We start from the raw sequence: 18578 nt of genomic DNA on the forward strand, positions 1-18578 counted from the left end.
TTTTGCAATTTAAAAGTTGTCGAGTTTACAAGTATAGTAAATTAGAAGTAGTTCAGAGTTATTTTGTGGATGGATGAAAATTCGATCAATGCCATCTAGCGTTTGATGTACTGCGATTGCTCCTGGTAGCTAGAGAACATGAAACTGCAAGAGGTGTGCTGCACCTGTGCGACAGAGAGAACATGTAACAAGGAAAGGTACAGGTAGATCACAATGGCGGCGCTCATGTATTGACAGATAATTATTAAATTAATTAATCTTCTTCCCTGTATAAATTCAACATTTTTATAGTCGTTTATTTCTTGTAATTTTTAACACCAAATACTCTTTACAACTATCGCTATTATTTGTTAATAAATGAAGAACTGGTCCAGTTACATTTAATAAATATTCTGAATTAAATAATTATTGTAAAGTGGTTAGAAAAATTTATGTCTGGGAAACTATAAAGGTATTATGTGAAACCTTATTCAGTTATAGAATTATATAAATTCATGAAATTATAAAATCATGAATCATTAAATTTTAATTACCAAAATTAAAATTATCATTACGAACGGTATGTTCGAATTTTTATTCATAATTAATTGTAGTACAGAAGCAATAAACCACAATACAAAGGATTTTTATATGCTTGGTACTTGGTAGAGATAAACGTGAACCTTTTTTTTATAATGTACGATTTTATTATCACTAATGGAATTAGTACACGAGTAATTAACAATCAGTAATTTTAATTTCACCTTTGTAACATGAATTTTAATACATTAATGTTCCTTCGGATAAAACGAGACCAGTTGCGATCTGGTTCGTATTTAAATTAAATTATTTTTACGAAGTAATTTGAGGATTCGTGAATTTGTGAACTTGAGAATTTGTAGATTTAAAAAGTTCGTACATTTAAAATTACCGCCATAAAAATTCCACCTGAAAAATTGAGATCCAATTTTTTGAGGTGAAATTTGAGGTGGAAAAATGAGATCCATATCTAATAACAAAAAACAAGATATGACTAGAAGAAGTTGTATTTCCTGAGGATTTGCAAAACACTGATATTGAACGGGTTAATACTTGGACATTTGCGTCGAGGTTCGACCTTTACAAGGAATCTTCTTTACCGACACTAAAGTAATTGATATATGCAACTTTATAAAACGAATGCGGGATGATCCGCGATAACTATATAGAATTATTCGTTGAAAACCGAATTTGAATTGTGGGCGATTAAACTGTAACCACAGACGATGTATACGAGGCGCTGCCATGCCGACCTTGAGATTTGAACATTCTCAGGTAATAGTTAGTATGTTATTATTTTGTTCTTCAACCACGGACAGTATTTAGATAAGATTGTTAGTATCACAAAAATTTGAAATGGAGCTCCATAATTTGTTCAACGAGAGAAACTAATTCTCAACATCCAATGTCTCTCTAGCTTTATATATAGAACAGAATAATTATAGAATACTTGTAGAATAATATACATAAAACATACAATGAAAAAATAATTCTATCTTCATGATAGAATATAAGATAAGAAATCTACGCTCCAGAGTGTGTATTTTGAAATGTAATTAAAAATCGTGGTCTTAGTTCACAACAGACTCTGAAAAATCTATATTTGACCCAGTGAAAAATCTGAACAAATTAATGATTTGACCTTAAGTAACTAGGTATAAATCTTCAAAGACATTTTAACATTGACTGTTATTTTTGACTATGGAATATTTGTCAATCACGTAATGAACGAAAAGTCTAATACCTTTCTCGTTGAACAACATATTCGAGATTGTAGCCCCGTAAATTCGAGAGAATCCCAAAAATTGGGGACAGAAAAATACGTCAGATGTCAGAGATACCTCGTCTGTGCCGTAGTTTGCCTCATTTGGAAATGCGATATCGACCGAGTAGGATTTCGCGTTATGTCGGTCTGAGAGCGCTAACCATGTCTCCTAGTAACCGTTCCACGCTAACATCCCCTACTGTTGGTTTGAATAACAGTTCTTGCAGGGTTGATCGACAGAGTGCGCGAGCCGGAGGTAACAGCAATAAAAGTCTTCCAACCCTTCGTGCATCCCTTTCGCAGAACACAGCTACCGTTTGTTCTTGCAACGCTGTTACTCTTCCTGGCTCGCAGAGTCCTCGTGCTTCTGATTAAAAAATATTTTTATTTTGGTTACTGTGAAGTATTCGTACACATAGAGAATATATCGTTTCATTAACTCTTTTAGAATATAGAAATATTAAATTGAAGTTAGAAATATTTATTTTTGATGATACCTAATGTACCCATTAACGTTTTATCTTGAAAAAAATCAAAGTACATTTCGAGAAAATATGTCACAATTTAATAGAAGCTTTCGGTGATACAGAAATGTCTTGTACCTTGCAAATGTCTAATGTACCCATTAATACTTTATCTTGATAAAAATCAAAGTACATTTCAAGAAAATGTAGGGGAAGGTAGTCTAATTTGGACCGCTGTGGTATCCAAAGATTGATAAAATCTGTGCGATTTTAGATAGGCAACTTGTTATACGTAGATGTAGACGAGGTTAATGCAATCGTGTTTTCGAAGAAACGTCTCGTGGTTACATTGAGAGAAGTGTTATTTGTTTGACTACGAACAAACTTTGTTATTTTGATGTAAGAGCGAAAGCCGTTAATTCGATCAAACGTAAGTAATTACAGGTCTTATTATATCATCACAAAGCTTACCTATCTATCTATAATATCCTGTTACAATTTTATGAGGTTATGTTAGTCTGACGTTTTTCTATAATATTAAGTATAAAATATTCAAGTTGCCGAAGTTGGACCGAAAACAGTTGTCGAAATTGGACCGGTTCAATTTCGACAACCACATTACAACTTCTAGCAGTGATGATGAAGAAGATAGAAGTGACAACGAGAGTAAACAATTAAGGAGAGTTCTTGAAGAAATATCACCGCGAGCAAAGAAAAATCAAAATCCAGATGGTCCTTCGTCTTCTTGCAGTGCGCCAATAGCCCAGAAAGCAGAGAAAATAACAAGCAGCCCTTACAAATCGCAGTTAGACCGAATAAACGTAAAAAACTTGAAAAAAATAAGTTCACCAAACTTTGACAAAACGCCGAAACATAAAAAAGAAAATGGTGGTTCATGGTTTTGTACATTGTGTGAAGAAACCAAGGAAGAAGATATGATACAATGTATGAAATGTCGCATTTGGATTCATACTCCATGTACTGGAGTTAGTACTGCAGTTAAAACGTTCTATTGTTGTAATTGTCGTTAAAAAAGCTAATGGTCCAATTTAGGAAGCTAGCGGTCCAAATAAGGAAACCGATTTCCTAAATTGGACCGATGACGAGATTTCTTTGAATTTATTTTTTACTATTATAAATGGTGTTTAAAATTTCATAAATGGTTTTATTTTGAAGGTACACTTAGTGAGTTTCTTTTCTACTACTTAATTTTTATTGACACTTCTTCCATGCTTTTATATAGTGAATAATATAAAATTGGTGCAAATTAGCCTACCTTCCCCTATCACAGTTTAAAATAAGAAATTGAGCATCCAAGTTAAATATTTATTAAGGAAACTATCAAACAGTTTATTTAGAAAAATGAAATGAATTTATATAATAATGAAGATTTGCAATTAGTCATTTTGATAGACTGATTGGTTATTTATGCTGTTCTTAATCTGCATATCTAATACCTAATATGGAAGCCTAACATCTTGTTCTTAAATAATCGTACCTCCTTTAAAAAGAACGATGGCTTTCAAACAAGCGTACTCGGAATGATCAACTCTGAGTAGCGCACATTTCCCTAACAGTTCCCGCAGCCTCCTCACTTCGTCGACTAGCACTTCTTTTCTTTCTGATAACAAATCGTTAGGTACTAGAGTTGTCTCTTCGACTGGGAAGTTCCATTGAGCGGCTGTCAATACGAAGAGTTCGCTCCAAGATTCCTCCAGGAGGATAGTTTGGTCTCTGTAGGGCAACTAAAAAGAAAAGCATAAGTAAAGAGGTAATTCGGCTCTCTTTTAGAAATTTCAAGGTATAGAAATCTAGGAATTCAACAATTTCAAAATTGCAGAAAATTAGAAAAATAAGAAAGTGTACAAATTTGTAAATATGAAAATTTGAGAATTAAAAACTTGTCTAAAAACTAGCGAGCTGGCAAAATTACTTGTAAGAAAACTTACTTGTAAGAATGAGTGAATACTTCTCGCCCATCTGACAGCAAAGAAGAGCAATTTTGCTGCAAATTCGTAAATATTCTCCGTAGGTAGGATGGAAAAATTAGTCATGTATTCTGAGGACGCAGAGTTGATGATCGGTGGTGCTAACCGGCTACTCGTTAATTCCTCTATAAAATCATGAATATAAAATCATTAGACAATATCTGTAATACCGTAGAGATATTGGACAAGTTTCTATTCCAGAGTCTTTACCTTTTGGTTCAGTTCTTGTGTCGATCGTTCCAGCTTCTTCGGAACTCGTAACTTCGTCTTCCTTTGCTGTTGTCACTGTTAATGATTCTGTTGGCGATCGTGGCAGAAAGTGTGCTGAAATCAAGATAGAATTATGTATAAATACCTTTATTATAATTTTTTTCGAAATATTAGAATTTTGGAATTTTTCTGCTTCGAAATTATAATTTTTAAACTTTTTAACTATGAAACTTTGGGATTTCTCAATTTTTAAAAGTTGGACCACCGAAAACTTAGAGATTTTGTAAAATATATTACCGTAACTATGAGTGATTCATAAAAAAATATTAATTTCAAAAGTGAATTTCGACAAAAATTAAATAAAAATTTGGAAAAATGTTACAGTAAAGTTAAATTTTAATATTGTACTTACCGACTGATGGTGTGAAGGCTGAGACTGTCGGCTTAAAAGGGAACAACGCAGGATATAACAAGGGATGATAAGGGTTGCTTGTGGCATGGTAAACATGTGGGATTCCTGGATATAGTCCTGAAGGACCTCTCCTTGTTGCCGTGACCAAAGATGACGTGTTCCGAGGAGCTCTTTCGTGTTGAACCGCTGTATTATAAAATATTAATTACTCAAAATGCTTACATTAATATTATAATGTTATATTCTCAGATTCCCAAATTTCGAAATTTGCAGAAGCCTAAGTTCTCGACTCCCAAGACTCCCAAGTCTAAACTCTCCAATTTCCAAATTTCTATATTCCCAATTCTCAAGTTCCCAATTCCACAAATTCCCAATTCTCAAGTTCCCAATTCTCCAAGTTCCCAATTCCCCAAGTTCCCAATTCCCCAAATTCCCAATTCCTCAAGTTCCCAATTACCCAAGTTCCCAATTCCCCAAGTTCCCAATTCCCCAAGTTCCCAATTCCCCAAGTTCCCAATTTCCCAAATTCCCAATTTCCCAAATTCCCAATTCCCCAAATTCCCAATTCCCCAAATTCCCAATTCCCCAAGTTCTCAAGTTCCCAATTCCCCAAGTTCCCAATTCCCCAAATTCCCAATTCCCCAAGTTCTCAAGTTCCCAATTCCCCAAGTTCCCAATTCCCCAAATTCCCAATTCCCCAAGTTCCCAATTCCCCAAGTTCCCAATTCCCCAAGTTCTCAATTCTCCAAGTTCCCAATTTCCCAAATTCCCAATTCCTCAAGTTCCCAAATTCCCAATTTCCCAATTTCCCAATTTCCCAATTTCCCAAATTCCCAATTCCCCAAATTCCCAATTCCCAAGTTCCCAATTCCCAAGTTCCCAATTCCCCAAGTTCCCAATTCCCCAAGTTCCCAATTCCCCAAATTCCCAATTCCCCAAGTTCTCAAGTTCCCAATTCCCCAAGTTCCCAATTCCCCAAATTCCCAATTCCCCAAGTTCTCAAGTTCCCAATTCCCCAAGTTCCCAATTCCCCAAATTCCCAATTCCCCAAGTTCCCAATTTCCCAAATTCCCAATTTCCCAAAATTCCAATTCCCCAAATTCCCAATTCCCCAAATTCCCAATTCCCCAAATTCCCAACTTCCCAAATTCCCAATTCCTCAAATTCCCAATTCCCAAGTTCCCAACTCCTCAACTCTCTAATTCCCACATTCCCAAATTCCTAACTCCCCAACCTAACCTAACCTAACTCCCGAAATGCCCAGCCCGCCAATTCCCCAATTCTAAAATCCCAAAATTCCAACTTTCTACATTTCCAGATCACCAAGTTCATTTCCCAAAATTTGCAAAATGCACGCTTCACGTCTCAAACGTAGAATGAACACTGTCCATGAACCTAGTGAACAAGCTAGTGAAAGTCCCAAATTACATAGAAAATCCTAGATACATCCATGCTTCGAAGTACAATGAAAGCCATAGAAGTGGTCGGACCTATAATAGCACCTTTCGTTCCGTCCCTCGCTAATTGATATCCCTGCGCAATCAAGTGTTTGGATTATCGGGCCTGGCTAGAAGTGTTTACAAAAGCTGTGAACGTCAGGCTGCTCGTGACACCGCTGTCCCACTCGTGGCAAGGCTAACTTTCCGGATTCTGGCGTGAGCAAGCACGAATATAGAATTTCATGTGGGCGCAACCACCCCTTTTTTATCGTTCCATCCCTTCGAATCGTTTCTCTGCTTTTTTTTCCTCTACCAACGTCTACGCGCATTGTAATATCCTCAGGGTTGGTTACACTACGAAACCGACGCGTGTTTGCCAGCCAAAAACGAGAGAGATATCGGTTCCTGTCATTCGCAACACTCCTGACAGATGGGATGTCGTTGAACCTTCGAACTTAACTTCTAGATAAGTTTAACACTGGATTTACAAAATGACGGAGTTCAGATTTCTTATATTATAAAATTTCTTACAAAATTTGTATAAAAGTGCATGTTCACCAGTTGAGTGCGTTCGACGTGTATACACGTCAGACCAAATCTCTACTGCGGTGCGTTTGACGTGTATACTCGTCGTGTAAAATAAAAAATTACCGTTCACTATAAAAACTCGAAATCTCAGTAAAATGTAATAAGAATATTATTTGGTGGTATGTTCCCTTTACATTACCAATACGACCGCTACGTATTAGGTCTACCGGAAAGTTCTGTCCGTTTTAGAATGGTTAGGTTAATTCTAAAAACGGACAGAACTTTCCGGTAGACCTAATATTTCATATGGATTGGGGCTCGCGTATCAAAACTAATTACATACCTAACCCGCGACTTGGACGGCCAGCGTTGATTTGCGGAGAAACTGCGTCAGCAGTTAGCAGGGCCAATAATGGCACGTTGCTCTGTGAGGTAAAGTCTTATACATTTTTACACAAGACTTGTTTATGTATAGTATTATTTCTTGACAATTTTCAAGCTTTTAATAAGAATAACGTATTCAGAAACGAATTGTTAGTTTTTTTGACGAATAAAAATGTAATCCTTCCTGGTTTTTCGTAAAATGTATAATAGTACCATTTGCCCTGCGTTCGACGTGTATACACGTTGTTCCTTGTTTTCAATTCCGCGCCCTGTGGTGACCTTTTGAAACTAAATTCCACCGTCAACTTCGTCTAGATAAAGAATTGTATTAGATAGTCTATCCCTAATTTATATAGTTACTATTTGAAAATTAATGATCATGTAAAACCAGTGTTAAACATTTAAAAACCTGAAGCTTCGAAAGCTTGAACATTTCGAGAGGAAACATAAAATTTCATGAATTTATTTAAATAAAAATCAGTCAGTTTTATTCTTGTTGGCAAAGAAAAATTTCGTTAAAATAAAATTTGAACAGACGAGCTATAACATTGTGAAAAGAGTGGCAGAAGAATTGTAAAATAATATAGAAAGGGAATTTTGTAATTGATCATTGATAAGTGTCCATGCCCGAAATTTCATGAAGTTAAAAGGTATTGATATCTTTGATACGATATACTATTGTTAATAGAAAGAAGCTTAATCACCGTTAAAACGAAGCGTACCATCTCGTTTCATGTTGACCTGAAGGCACTTGGTAAAACGACATGCCTGGCACTGATTGCGACGTGAAACGTCCACGATGCAACGGCCATTTTCCTTGCAAACGTAGTCTAGATTCCTGAACAAAGCGTTCAAACTAATATTTATTTCATGTGTTTTGAAAACAAACTAATTATAACACTCAGCATTCAATAGTATTAAAAGTCACAATCAAACTATCTACCCGTATGATAGAACATAAATGATAAAAATGTGTTATTTAAAGTTAGAAGATGTTGAGCAATACAAATCTAGGTTCAATGTAACAATTCCTATATTATAACTGATTTTCACTTGATTATATATTATAACTACAATTTGTTACAATAATGTGACAGTGCGTATTTCGCAAATTACATAAAAATAGTTACCTTGCATACCTGCGGATCGACCGCTTGAAGAAGCCGCGACATCCATCGCAGCTTGGTACTCCATAATGCTTGCCCGATGCTTTATCGCCGCAAACTTTGCATAAACTTTCACCCCGGCTGCTGTCCTCCATTTTCTCCTCGTGTCTATTCATCAAACTACGATTAGACGGAAAAATATGGTCAGAGAATGGGATTTTAGGCTGCTTGAAACTTTCGCTGAAATCGCAATCTATAAATTGTTCAAAATGGCGAAGTTTGGGAATTTAGGAACTAGGGGATCTGGGAAATTAGGAAACTAGGAAATCGGAAATTTTGGGAATTTGAGGAGTTGGGAATTTGGGGAATTGGGAATTTGGGGAGTTGGGAATTTGGGGAATTGGGAACTCGGGGAGTTGGGAATTTGGGGAGTTGGGAATTTGGGGAATTGGGAACTCGGGGAATTGGGAATTTGGGGAATTGGAAATTTGAGGAATTGGGAATTTGGGGAATTGGGAATTTGGGGAATTGGGAATTTGGGGAATTGGGAATTTGGGGAATTGGGAATTCGGGGAATTGGAAATTTGGGGAATTGGGAATTCGGGGAATTGGGAAATTGGGAATTCGGGAAATTGGGAATTTGGGGAATTGGAAATTTGAGGAATTGGGAATTTGGGGAGTTGGGAATTTGGGGAATTGGGAATTTGGGGAATTGGGAATTTGGGGAATTGGAAATTTGGGGAATTGGGAATTTGGGGAATTGGAAATTTGAGGAATTGGGAATTTGGGGAATTGGGAATTCGGGGAATTGGGAATTCGGGAAATTGGGAATTCGGGGAATTGGGAATTCGGGGAATTGGGAATTCGGGAAATTGGGAATTCGGGGAATTGGGAATTCGGGGAATTGGGAATTTGAGGATTTGGGAATTTGGGAATTGGAAATTTGAGGAATTGAGAATTTGGGGAATTGGGAATTCGGGAAATTGGGAATTCGGGGAATTGGGAATTCGGGGAATTGGCAATTCGGGGAATTGGCAATTCGGGGAATTGGGAATTCGAGAAATTGGGAATTTGGAGAATTGGAAATTTGGGGAATTGGGAATTCGGGAAATTGGGAATTTGGGGAATTGGAAATTTGAGGAATTGGAAATTTGGGGAATTGGGAAATTGGGGAATTGAAAATTTGGGGAATTGGGAATTTGTGCAATTGGAAACTTGGGAAATTGGTAATTGAAAATTTTGAGAATTGAAAATCTTAAAAATGTAGGAATTGCTAATTTTGCCAATTTTGAATTTTGATATTTTGCGATTCCATAATTTAAAATTTCCAAAACTCTAACATCTCACCAATCTCGAATCTCCATAGCTTTGAAACGATAGAACTTTGAAATTTCTAATCTCCACGACTTTCAAACCTCGAGATTTTCAAGGATTTACAAATAATAGAGGTTTTAAATTTTTAGTTTAGTACATAGAATTTTAGAACTCTACGAAAGAATTTCAACAACGCTACAATAAAGTATAGATTCCATAATTTTTTGTTCATATATTTGTACCATCTGTTCATCGTCGTCGCGATCGAACTTTGTTTATCCCTGAGTAGTTTCACTCCACATAATAATCATTCGCTGACTACCGTGAAACGACAATAACAGTTTCGCCTTACCTTAGACCACGTTACTACAACATGAATTATGTGTCAGTTTCAGCGATGCAGCAGACACGTTCTCGTGACTTACGTGCAGTTAGTGGAGGAACTTATAGTCACCGAACAACGGGTCTTTGCATATTTCAATACATAATGAGAAGTTCGATGATTGTTAAACATCGTTCACCGTCATGATGCCTCGATTTTCTCGATGCTTACGACTTACTGACTCGTTCGTATGCCAGAGCAATCCGGATATCCTAAGTAGCTGTTGCGACGTTTAATGTTTCAATCGATTCTTTAGATTACATTCAATGAATAGATTATTCCTTGAATAGCTGAGTTATATTTATTTGTACGCGCGAACGCCCTTTGCGCCCCTCAAAAAACGCTAGAGAAGAATTTGTTTAAATTTTTCGACATTTTGTAACAAATTGATGGAATTAAAAAAAATATCTTAAAATAGCCCAATCTTTCATGAATAAAACAAAGAAGAATTTAGGTAAATCGGTTGAGTAGTTTCTGAGAAAAAAATTCGTAAGCCTATCTTCGCAAAAAGGGGAAAAATGGCAAATGACACGCTTCAACAAGAAGACTTCTAGGAAGCTTTCCAAAAATGGCAGAGACTCTGGGATCGGTGCATAGCTGCACAAGGGGACTACTTTGAAGGGGATAGTAGCCAAATTTGAAACACGTGACTTTATCTGCATATACGGGACCAGTTCCGGAACATAATGATCGCAGCTCGTATGAGTGCGTTAAAATAGGGGTTAAAATACAGCATATGTATCAAATAAATTTCCCGACGTGATTTCTCTGAAGAATGCCGGTAATCAAGATCGATACCATGTCTCTGATTAAAGAGTTTCTAATAACTTTTACATCACTCGTGGTGACGGTGACTTTTACACCATTATTCGTGGTTACACCGAACGTATTGTATTTCAATAAAACCCCCCATCTCAGAATTTTTCAAAGCCATGTACACCACGGTGCCCGAGGTCAAGCTAAAAAACACCCTCTTGCACACTTCCGTTGACTTTTGCGAAACCTTGCCGATACAATTTACGGTTCTCCACCTTCTCCGTGTCCTTTCTCCCCATAAAAGCTCCCTCTTTGTCGAGGCCCTTGGGGCGACTCCGCCACGGTCTTCCACGGTCTAATAGGAGGACGTCGAGTCACCTGTAAAGTTCCCAGACTCAATAATGCATCGGTGGTAAACCACCGAGAGTCCTGGTGGATGATGCCACGTTTCACCGCACCCTTCGTCCCGAGACCAGTTTCACCGACACTGTCATTACCACCGCCAACGACCAAGAGATCTTGACTGGACGACTGACTTCGGTGCTAGTGCCAAGGGAATTGGGAATTTTGGAATTGGGGAATTTTGGAATTGGGGATTTTGGAATTGGGGAGTTTTGGAATTGGGAAAATTAGAGAATTGGAGAATTTTGAAATTGGGCAATTTGGGAATTGGAGAATTTTGGAATTGGGGAATTTGGATCTGGGAAATTTGGGAATTGGAAAATTTTGGAATTAGGGAATTTGGATCTGGGAAATTTTGGAATTGGGAAAATTAGAGAATTGGAGAATTTTGAAATTGGGGAATTTGGGAATTGGAGAATTTTGGAATTGGGGAATTTGGATCTGGGAAATTTGGGAATTGGAGAATTTTGGAATTGGGGAATTTTGGAATTGGGGGATTTTGGAATTGGGGAATTTGGATCTGGGAAATTTGGGAATTGGAGAATTTTGGAATTGGGGAATTTTGGAATTGGGGGATTTTGGAATTGGGGAGTTTTAGAATTGGGGAATTTGGGAATTTGAGAATTTTGGAATTGGGGAATTTTGGAATTGGGAATTTTGGAATTGGGAATTTGGGAATTGGAGAATTTGGGAATTGGAGAATTTTGGAATTGGGGAATTTTGGAATTGGGAATTTTGGAATTGGGAATTTGGGAATTGGAGAATTTGGGAATTGGAGAATTTTGGAATTAGGGAATTTTAGAATTGGGAATTTTGGAATTGGCAAATTTGGAATTGGGAAATTTTGGAAGTGGGGAATTTTGGAATTGGGAATTTTGGAATTAGGGAATTCTGGAATTGGAGAATTTGGGAATTGGACAATTTTGGAATTGGGGAACTTTAGAATTGTGAATTTTGGAAGTGGAGAATTTTGGAACTGGGAATTTTAGAATTAGGGAATTCTGTAATTGGAGAATTTGGGAATTAGAGAATTTTGGAATTGGGGAATTTTAGAATTGGGAATTTTGGAATTGGGGAATTTTGGAATTGGAAATGTTAATTTCTTTTGACAATTTTGCTAAATTTCTTAAGAAGAGCAAAATGAGTATTTGTTTATTTAGAGTAAATGTACCATGAAATGTACCACGTAAATGTACTATGTTTAAGTGTAACGATGTTGTTTCATCGCTTAATGCGTTCATTTTATTCGAACATTTGCTTTGAGATCAAAGTGCATAACTCTTAAAGCGATGTGACTTATAATGTTATAAAAATATCTTACACAGCGATGTCGAGAGTAATTAAATATTTATGGTTTGCGAGAAGTCGAACGGTCGGTTGGGTCTTTTCGATGTGCAGTTACAGATGGGGCGGATTATTTAAACCTGTTTGCACGAACACCCACTCCGTTTACGCACGCACGTAACATATGTCGCGAATTATACGAACACGAGTTGTACGAAGTCACATTCTACCCTGTCCTTTCCTGTCAAGATGTCGAATATATTTATTACCATAACAAATAGAATTACAATACCAAATGAAACATAAAAATATGCGAATTCGTTTAATAAATTAAATAAACTCATGAAAATATGCAAATTCATGAAACAAATTAATTCCAGAATTCCCTAATTCCAAAATTCCCAATTCCAAAATTCCCCAATTCCAAATTTGCCAATTCCAAAATCCCCCAATTCCAAAATTCCGCAATTCCAGAATTCCCTAATTCCAAAATTCCCAATTCCAAAATTCCCCACTTCCAAAATTCCCCAATTCCAAATTTGCCAATTTCAAAATTCCCAATTCCAAAATTCCCAATTCTAAAATTCCCCAATTCCAAAATTCCCAATTCTAAAATTCCCCAATTCCAAAATTCTCCAGTTCCCAAATTCCCCAATTCCCAAATTCCCCAATTCTAAAACTCCCCAATTTCAAAATTCCCAATTCCAAAATTCCCCAATTCCAAATTTGCTAATTCCAAAATTCCCTAATTCCAAAATTCCCAATTCCAAAATTCCCCAATTCCAAAATCCCCCAATTCCCAAATTCCCCAATTCTAAAACTCCCCAATTCCAAAATCCCCCAATTCCAAAATTCCCCAATTCCAAATTCCCCAATTCCAAAATTCCCAATTCTAAAATTCCTCAATTCCAATTCCCCAATTCTAAAACTCCCCAATTCCAAAATCCCCCAATTCCAAAATCCCCCAATTCCAAAATTCTCCAATTCCCAAATTCCCCAATTCTAAAACTCCCCAATTCCAAAATCCCCCAATTCCAAAATTCCCCAATTCCAAAATCCCCCAATTCCAAAATCCCCCAATTCCAAAATTCCCCAATTCCAAAATTCTCCAATTCCCATTAAAACATGCAAATTTATTAAATAAATTAAAAACTTGCAGATTAAAATCTTCAATAGACAAAATGTAGGTAAATATGTTAAAACCGAACAGTTTCAAAAAATATATTTTTTGAAACGCAAGAGCAAGTTAAATAAAATGCGAAGACTGAACTTTTATATAGATGGAGAAAGGATATTTTTCGAGTAATTTAATGCAAACCCATCGATCATAGAAACTTTAATACAAGTTCACATCTGCACGCTTAATGTCGGTCCAATGACTTTTCGATAGTTCAACTCGATGCAACGCGACGAAAGTTCGTTGCGGTCCACGAGTGAATCTCGATTGAAAATTCGAACGGGTCCTATGTAAATTTTTTTCCTCGTCACGTCATGTGCGTTGTTTCGCATAAAAAACGTTGATGGATCGTTCAAGGCAATATAACGTCATTATTTGATACTTCTTTCTTCGTAAGAAGCTTAAAAAGTCATAAACACCGAAGAGGCTAAGATGGCTATTTTAATTTTTTTAATTTTATATACAAGATAGTATTTTAGCAAAACAATGTTAGATGTTGATACAGAGATGGATTATAAATCGTGGTTTATCTTCAGCGAAGTCGTTTTTAAAATGTTTTTTTAAATCATAAATAATGCTAATATATTTGCAATATGCAACTTTCATCTAATGTTAATCTTTCCTCTTGTACTTCGTTTGTACAATTATAAATACTTTTATCATTAACTTTATATTATTTTACATTAATACAGTATAGAATTTTAGATCGTAGTTAAAACAGAACTGTTCTCCACACCAAAATGGCGTAGTTTGCAATCGCGACGGGAAATCATTTTCTAATACTTCCCGATGCTTCATTGATGAATAATTCAAAATCATTAAATATTCATCGAGAATTGAAAAAAATAATACCAGAATATTTGCAATATTCAGTAATCAACAGAATTCTCGAATTATTCTGAACCCTATAATGTACCTAAAAGAAGTTTCACTTTTTGTCGATCATCGATCAAAAGCTACTTGCGTATTCGAGGATCATCCCGTGTTTTTCGACCATGTTCTTTCTCTAATTTAATCATGGTGACGTTCATTGTTCGAGCACAATGGAAGCTTCGCAAGAGGGTTCATTGAGAAAAAAGGCACGTGGCAATAAACATCCTTTTCACGCTGCTACCAGGCATGTCACACCTTGCTGAGTAATATTCACCTGGATCTTTTCCGTTCCGACGTTAAATCATTGATTTACCAAATGTGATTTCTCCCCTACTTCCACAAAAATTGAGCAACTCGTGACTTTTAATTAATAACAATTAACTAATCTTGTTGTTACCCCGACATTTAATTACAAATGAACAAGAGGAGGATTCGGTCTAACGAGTCTCCCTTCCTCTATCGCGTTTTTTCATACATTTTTAAATGGTTCCAGGTAAACATGGTCGTTAGCTTATGCTACCCCTGACGTGACTTTTGCCATCGAGGAGGGTCGACTGCAATTAGAAACTCTTTAATAATAAATAACGTTGTGCTACGCTTGTAAGAACCGCGTCTACGTAACATTCGTTTATCTGTGTGTTTAGCTGCTATTTCCCTTGCTTTGTTAGCTTGTTTCTGTAAACGTGACCTAGGGATATCGGGACGTTGGCATATTGGGGCGTAGAAATATTGGGTCGCAGGGATATCGGGACGTAGGGATATCAGAACGCAAAGATATCGGGACGTAGGGATATCGGAACGCAAAGATATCGGGACGTAGGAATATCGGAACGTAGGGATATCAGAATGCAAAGATATCGGGACGTAGGAATATCGGGACGTAGGGATATCAGAATGCAAAGATATCGGGACGTAGGAATATCGGGACGTAGGGATATCGGGACGTAGGGATATCAGAATGCAAAGATATCGGGACGTAGGAATATCGGGACGTAGGGATATCAGAATGCAAAGATATCGGGACGTAGGAATATCGGGACGTAGGGATATCAGAATGCAAAGATATCGGGACGTAGGAATATCGGGACGTAGGGATATCAGAATGCAAAGATATCGGGACGTAGGGATATCAGAATGCAAAGATATCGGGACGTAGGGATATCAGAATGCAAAGATATCGGGACGTAGGGATATCGGGACGTAGGGATATCGGGACGTAGGGATATCAGAATGCAAAGATATCGGGACGTAGGTATATCAGAACGTAAGGATATCGGGACGTAGGGATATTGAAATGTAAAGATACCGGGGCGCAGGGATATTGGAATGTAAGGATTATAAGACGCAGGAATATCGGGACGTAGAGATATCAGAACGTAGGGATACCGGGACATACAAGTCGGGACATAGGACTATTAGGGCGTAGGGTTTCGGGACGCAGAGGTGTCAAGATATAGAGGTATCGGTACGTAGAGATATTAGGACGCAGAAGTATCGGGATGTGGAAGCATCAGGACGTAGTGGTATTGGGACGTATGTAGATGTATCAGGACGTATAGATATCGGATCGTAAAAATCTTTGCATATACCGTCCATAAGTATCCGGACACAAGCGAAATATGAATTCGCGTTGCATGAAAGTTATTCAAGTATCTGCAACAGTAACTAAAATCGATTTTTTTTCTACGAAGGTCAGAATACTGGAACGTTTTTCGATTGATAATTCTCGTTTGGAACTCATATCTCGATGGAAAAGAAGCTACAGACGAACTAAACCGAAACTGTCGAGTGCATTGCGTTACCTCCATTCTTATCTCCATTGAGGGAACCTAAACATCTACCAACAGTTTACAAACACTTGAAACATATCGAAGAACCCTCTGAATACGTTCTGCACCATAGAAATGAAACACAGTAGAAATTAAAATTTTTTTTAGAATCGAAAGCGTTTCATTAGATTCACAAATTTGGACTTTGTACTTCTGGACATGAATTTTACTTTCACACTCTCATTGTATAATTTGTACTTAAAAATTAATTCTATTACGTTATGACACCTCAAAAAAGATAATAATAATTATTACAAATGATATGATAACCCTAAATACCTTTCGTATAAAGTTCAACTGTGTTTTATGTAACGAAACCAAATGTCCGGATACTTATGGACGGTAGTGTATTTGCGTATTTATTGCATCAGGTTTCACTCCTCCAGCAAACGGCGGATTAAAAGTAACAGAAGTCGAACTTGATTTCCAAGCCAATTTTAATTGCACAGTCAGCGTGTGTGATTAGCTTCGGTCGCGCACGTGCACCATTCACACGATTGGCAGTGATTGCATGATTCGGCCGAGGTTGTCGTGCACGACACTCCTGCACCATGCACGTGAAAACCCCAAAACACCCGTGATTTCACGTAACAGATACTTTCCTAGCTTTCGTAATACTATCAACTACTATACAATCATTGACTATCGATCGTTTTCGAGTTCTTCTTTTACCACAAGATATTTTAGGTACTTGTATCGATTATTGACGTTACTGTAATTTTTCTCCGATGAGAATGGTATTTTAAGTTTACTTCGTGTTGTCATAGTTTTTCATAAATTTGAAGCATGTACCATGAAGACATTTCAAGTTGTAAATTTTCAAAACCGCAATTTTGAAATTCTACAATTTTCAAATTTTCTCAAATTCTTCAGTGTTCTAATTTTCTAAAATTCTTCAATTTTCAAATTTTCTAACATTCTTCCATTTTTCTATTTTTCACAAATTGCACATTCTAGTTTGGAGAAAAGGTCTTACCTGTATTCCTGAAGTTGTCAATGTAAGATGAATCGTGAAAGTTCTGCTTTGCGATAAATATATTCGATAATTTATTCTTGAATATTCTGCAGATTTTCAAGGGTGAAGTACCTCTTCCATTGCTTTTAAAAGTCCCAATTCAGATGCGGCAGCCATCTTGGTACGTTCAAGAGAAAACGAGACATCTCGGCTGTTACTCGCTTCTATCATTCGTTCGGTTTAATTAAACGTTTTTAGATTTACTTAACATTGTTTTAACTAAATAGTGTTCTGTAATAGTTAAAATATCTTCATGAACGGGATTAATATAAATGGACAAAATTTGTTATATCACCGTTTCAATCACAACACTTTGGTCAAAAATGTCACTAAATACCAAACTCTGGAAACCGCCATTTAACTCTCCTATTTTGTCATATCCAACGATATTTAAAAATTTGACTATCTCTTCAGAAAGTTGTTCTTTAATTTGTTATTCAAAATTGATTTATTAAAATTGTTATTCAATCTGTTCAAGTTATTTTTAACTCTTCTTAAACAAATATTGTACTAAGTCAAACCTTCCAAATTGTATAAAATGACAACTAGTAATCAATTTTCATTTATTCCACGAGCCACTGAGAAGTGTCGTACATCGAATTCGTTGAAAATGAAGATAGTACAGTGGTTTACAATTTTGTTCACAATTTATTAAATGTACTAAAACATACATTATGTTACTACATAATGTATTAACAAACTGATGCACTTAATTATGAAGCAGCCGAATCGACAAAACGGTGCTATTTATTATTTTACTGTTCTAAAATAATTAAAACGTCTTTAAAATATCTATAAGGACATCACGGACTAACAATAATTTCAGCAGTATTTTTCTTAATGGTCTCCGCACAGCAAATTGAATAAATCATCAAAATCCATTGAAACGTCACACATCGGTCTGCTGATTGCAAGTTTGCTAACTACCCGATCAAAATTGTTACGAATGTTTCTCTTAACACAATGTCGCCAATAAATTACCACTAGAACAGGAGAGTTAAATGTACCTCTAAGAAATCTTCTCTAAAATCACGGGAGATCACTCGAGCCTCTTCCTGTCGGCGTTAAAAAAAAGTAATTTAAATATGTCGCGTGATACCGGAGGTTCTTTATCGCGAGGACTACGTGGAGCACAGGGTGCACAGGGTGTACGCGTGATCTATGGCTCGTAATTCTTGGTCTCTGTTCGCGGCTGCAGGGGTGGTCAGGGTGCGTCGCCGTTAATCGCCCTC

At 36.6% G+C, this 18578-nt stretch overlaps 1 protein-coding gene across 1 annotated transcript; it reads right to left on the reverse strand.

Moving 5' to 3' along the window:
- Window positions 1-717: 717 nt before the first annotated feature.
- LOC100877778 (nuclear receptor subfamily 2 group E member 1) lies at window positions 718-8469 on the reverse strand. The gene is made up of 7 exons (XM_076533755.1): window positions 8339-8469; window positions 7931-8046; window positions 4858-5043; window positions 4446-4559; window positions 4197-4360; window positions 3746-3992; window positions 718-2150 (listed from the first exon to the last, which is right to left on the reverse strand). The coding sequence occupies exons 1-7, from the start codon at window positions 8467-8469 to the stop codon at window positions 1921-1923; spliced, it is 1188 nt and encodes a 395-aa protein (XP_076389870.1). The 3' UTR covers window positions 718-1920.
- Window positions 8470-18578: the final 10109 nt, after the last annotated feature.

This window comes from Megachile rotundata, chromosome 1 (genome assembly GCF_050947335.1).
Source record: "Megachile rotundata isolate GNS110a chromosome 1, iyMegRotu1, whole genome shotgun sequence".
NCBI lineage: Eukaryota > Metazoa > Arthropoda > Insecta > Hymenoptera > Megachilidae > Megachile > Megachile rotundata.